Source organism: Olea europaea, chromosome 6 (genome assembly GCF_002742605.1).
Source record: "Olea europaea var. sylvestris chromosome 6, O_europaea_v1, whole genome shotgun sequence".
Taxonomy (NCBI): domain Eukaryota; kingdom Viridiplantae; phylum Streptophyta; class Magnoliopsida; order Lamiales; family Oleaceae; genus Olea; species Olea europaea.
In genome coordinates this window covers 4,530,857-4,536,040 of record NC_036242.1, presented here as the reverse complement: position 1 = coordinate 4,536,040, position 5,184 = coordinate 4,530,857, and the positions used below count along the sequence as shown (strand labels likewise).

Below are 5,184 nucleotides of genomic sequence, written 5' to 3'. Positions count from 1 at the left end.
GACCATTCCCCACGGGTTCTTGGAATGGTCAACGATATTTTATAACGTTCATAGATGACTTTTCAAGATATGGCTACATATATCTCATTCATGAAAAATCACAGTCACTGGATGTGTTCAAAAACTATAAAGTTGAAGTTGAGAACCAACTAGGCAAAAGGATTAAAAGCGTCAGATCTGACCGTGGGAGTGAATACTACGGCAAATATGACGGTTCAGGTGAACAGCATCCAGGACTGTTTGCTAAATTCCTAGAGGAATGCGGTATCGTCCCACAGTACACTATGCCGGGTTCGCCCACTATGAATGGTGTTACTGAAAGACGAAACAGAACGCTTAAGGACATGGTGAGGAGTATGATTAGTCATTCTACCTTACCAGAATCTCTCTGGGGTGAAGCATTAAAGACTGCAGCTTATATACTCAACAGAGTTCCAACTAAGGCCACTGATAAAACCCCATATGAGCTTTGGACGGGCAAGAAGCCTAGTTTGAAGCATATACATATTTGGGGGTGTCCAGCTGAGGCAAGGCCCTATAAGCCAAATGAAAAGAAACTGGACGCAAGGACCATCAGTTGCTATTTCATTGGATATTCTGAAAGGTCCAAGGGTTACAAGTTTTATGATCCCACAACTAAGGCAATTTTCGAGACAGGAAATGCAAGGTTCTTTGAGGATGTTGAGTTTGCGGGGGGAGAAAGGGTTAAAGGCTTTGTCTTTGAGGAGGAATATGTTGAAATTCCTCCAATTGCCATTGACAATGATGAGGTTTCTATCCCTGATATTGTTCAAGAAGCAACTCTGGATCAAGACAATGTCATGCCTCCCTCTCAAGATGAACAAATTGTTCTAGAAGAACAAACTCTACACCCTAAAGAACCAATGCCATTAAGAAGATCCACTAGAGAAAGGAAAAGTGCGGTTTCGAATGATTACATCGTATTTCTTCAAGAACATGAAGTTGACATTGGAATGGTGGAAGATGATCCGATCAACTTCCGTCAAGCCATGGAAAGTTCTAACTCTCAAAAGTGGCTCGATCCTATGAATGAAGAGATAAAGTCCATGAAGGACAATGACGTATGGGACCTTGTTCCATTGCCTGAAGGTGCGAAACCCATTGGTTGCAAATGGATATTTAAGACCAAGAGGGATTCGAAAGGTGATGTAGAGAGGTATAAGGCTCGTCTTGTCGCAAAGGGCTTTACACAGAGAGAAGGCATCGATTATAAAGAGACTTTCTCTCCGGTTTCTTCGAAAGACTCTTTCAGGGCTATAATGGCATTGGTAGAGCATTTTGATCTTGAGCTACATCAGATGGATGTTTAGACAGTGTTTCTCAATGGTGACATTGATGAAACAATTTATATGGTACAACTAGAAAACTTTGTATCGGACGATGCAAAACAAATGGTTTGTAAATTAAAGAAGTCCATCTATGGACTCAAACAGGCGTCTCGTCAATGGTATTACAAGTTTCTTCAGGTGATCATCTCATTTGGTTTTGAGATGAATTTGGTCGATGATTGTATATACCACAAGTTCAGTGGGAGCAAGTATATTTTTCTAGTTTTATATGTCGATGACATATTGCTTGCCAGCAATGATATAGGCTTATTGCATGAAACCAAGAGATTTCTAGCAAAGAATTTTGAGATGAAAGATCTTGGTGATGCCTCTTTTGTATTAGGAATTCAGATACACCGAGATCGTTCTCGAGGTATTATTGGATTGTCACAAAAGAGCTATATTGAAAAGGTACTTAAAAGATATGGCATGCAAGATTGTAAACCATGTGATTCCCCTGTGGCTAAAGGTGACAAGTTCAGCTTAAGTCAGTGCCCTAAAAATGACTTGGAAATTAAAGAAATGCAGAAGATTCCTTATTCCTCAGCTATAGGGAGTCTGATGTATGCTCAGATTTGTACGAGTCCGGATATAGCGTATATCGTTAGGATGCTAGGGAGATATTTAAGTAACCCGGGAATGGATCATTGGAAAGCAGCCAAACGAGTCATGCGGTATTTACAGAGAACAAAAGACTACATGCTCACATACAGGAGATCGGATCAGTTGGAGATCATATTCTAATTTCGCGGGATGCCAAGATAGTAGGAGATCCACTTCAGGCTATATTTATCTGCTTGCAGGAGATGCTATTTCCTAGAAGAGTGCTAAGCAGACACTCATATCTACTTCTACCATGGCAGCGGAGTTTATAGCGTGTTATGAGGCATCAAATCATGAAATATGGCTGGGTAATTTTGTCACTGGGCTGCGTATTGTGGACAATATAGAAAGACCAGTTAAGATATTTTGTGACAATAAATCAGCAGTGTTGTATTCTAATAACAACAGGAGCTCGACGAAGTCAAAACACATAGAGATCAAGTTCCTTGCTGTTAAAGAAAGAGTTCAGAGTGGACAGGTATCAATAGAGCATATTGGGACAAATTCCATGGTTGCGGATCCGCTTACTAAGGGATTGATACCCAAGGTCTTTCATGAGTACATTGCTCATATGGGTGTAATGTCTCTTGAGAATATCTAGTTTCAGTGGGAGTTTGTATTTTTGCTTTTCATATTGGACACATGTACTGTTATTTTGGATACGGTTTAAAATTAAAGTTATTTTCAGTTATAAAGTTATTTGGTTAATTATCTCTGAACTTGTTTAAAATGATCTCACTAAGGTATTAAGGTGGACCAGTTGGAAATAGGCATGTTATAGATCACATTACATGTAATTTCCACGCTACACATCCATGCTTGATCCATGTCATTCGGTTATATTGATATACGTGACCATTGATGGGTTTAGCTACGTGAAAGTAGCGAAAGCCGCTTTGATCCTATGTTGATATCATTGATGGACGGGATTGTTTGGGGATACATTCGGTAATGATAGCAAAATTCTGAGTACTCATAAGGTTATGTTTAATACACAATTATAAGGTAACACATATAGCCCAAGTGGGAGATTGTAAGGATTTTTTTTAATTAAAGATTGGCTTGTATGTGTGAATAATTGTGTGTTAAATTATAGACTATCGAATTCGGTTGAGCTCAATTAAAGTGATCTAATAAGGTTTCGGTTTTGGGTTTTAATGTATCCAATTAAAGTATGGATTTACATATGTGTAGAGACCGGGCTCAAGTCCTAATTCTATGATGGGTCGAATTAGGTCAAAGGGCATCCCTATATAAATAGGTTATGGTCCCCAGATCACACGCAACTTATTATTCATTCTCTACTGCATCCCATCACAGAGAGTAAAAGGAGACTGCGTGTAGATTTGGAAGATCATACCATGAAATTCATATTGCATTAACCATATGAAATTCATATTGCATTAACCATGTCTGATTCATGTATGCTTCCGCTTTAATTCTTGTATTTCTCGATGATTTAACATGAAAGATCCAGTAATTTAAAGCATTAAATTATCCAACAGTATGCTCTTTTAGCCTTCAAATCTCAAATAACTTCCGATCCAAATGATATCTTGGCTAAAAATTGGTCACAAGGAAGCCCAATCTGTAATTGGGTAGGCATTACTTGTGGGAGTAGACATCAAAGAGTTAGGGAGTTGAATCTAGCAGATATGGGTGTAGGAGGTACTAATGCTAACGAAATCGGTGAACTTTCTTTTTTGAGATCCTTGATTATTAGCAACAATAATTTCCTTGGATCTATCCCTGACGAAATTGGTAATTTAAGCCAGCTTAGAGAAATAGAGATGCAGGACAATGAGCTGAACGGTCCGATTCCAACAAGTTTCGGATTTCTTGAAAATCTACAGAAGATAAATCTCTCCCATAACCGACTCTATGGAGAAGTTCCTAATAGGATTTTCAACCTCTCTTTTTTTATGGCAATTGATTTAAAAAACAATAGTCTCTCAGGAAGTCTTCCCACAAATATCTGCAATAATCTTCCAAATATGGAGAGGCTAAGAATTTCTTGTGATCACATAAGTGGTAACATTCCTCCAAGCTTGGGAACATGCAGGGAGCTTCAACTTCTTTCTCTAGCGTACAATAATTTTTCTGGAAGCATTCCAATGGAAATCGGAAATTTGTCAAAGCTTCAATCTCTCTATCTAGAAGGAAATAATTTGATAGGTATGTTTAAAGTGGTTTTCATATACATAAATCTCCCAAAACATAATGTCTTCCAAAAAATTGTTAAATTGAAAAATATTGTTAATCATTCACATCATAGATATTTCATACATTCATAGTGACATGTATCAATTTTGATACACGTACATTACAATTTACACCTTGACTTATCGAATTTACATATGGCACAATCTCACATCTTACACACTTAATTCAACCATCTCAATCTTGTCACATCATCCATCTGTCAACAAGAATGTCAAAGTTAATGTACAAATAGCTTAATTGGACTTGCATACAGTTGCCTATTTAATACGTCCTTTTACATAGCTACAATAAAAATTATGTATGTACTTACCCACGAAACCTCAATTTTGCATTTTGGATCTGGGAACCTATTTTGGCCTACAAATTATTCATGCAAAAGCATGTAGAAACATTGACCAACAAACCCGTCTTTAATTCCTACCTAAAGAATTGAAGTTGTCATCACACCCTTTTAGACATAAAAAATGATACAATAATCAATATGGCTTGACGAAAAAATGAATAAAATTAGCTTTGACAAATATGTTTAAACATGTATAGCATTTTCCAAATAATTAAATGCATCATAATAACATCAAATCATAAATACCCAATCAGCATGTACATAATATCTTAACAGGTATCTATTTATGTACTTATTAGTACTTTTTGTATTCATTAATTTGAATGCATTGACAAACTCGAGAGTACTCTACAATACAGGTAAAATTCCACATTCAATTGGCAGTCTATCAAATTTGAAGGAATTGAGTATTGCTAATAACAATATTGAGGGTCAAATACCAGAATCCATCTTCAATCTCTCCATGTTACAAATGCTCGATTCTAATAACAATAGTATCTCAGGAAATCTTCCATCATCAAGAGCCAGTGGGCTCTCTAATCTAAAAGGTCTATATCTTTGTTGCAACCAGCTGAGTGGAAAAATTCCTACATCTATTTCAAATTTCCCAAAGCTTACACGGTTGGAACTTAGTGACAACTCCTTTAGTGGTATGTAACTAGATCT

The 5,184-nt window shown here is 37.0% G+C and overlaps 1 protein-coding gene across 1 annotated transcript; it reads left to right on the top strand.

Moving 5' to 3' along the window:
• The first annotated feature begins 207 nt into the window (after nucleotides 1–207).
• Nucleotides 208–4,785, top strand: LOC111395029 (probable LRR receptor-like serine/threonine-protein kinase At3g47570). The gene is made up of 2 exons (XM_023021053.1): nucleotides 208–219; nucleotides 3,458–4,785. The coding sequence occupies exons 1-2, from the start codon at nucleotides 208–210 to the stop codon at nucleotides 4,244–4,246; spliced, it is 801 nt and encodes a 266-aa protein (XP_022876821.1). The 3' UTR covers nucleotides 4,247–4,785.
• Nucleotides 4,786–5,184: the final 399 nt, after the last annotated feature.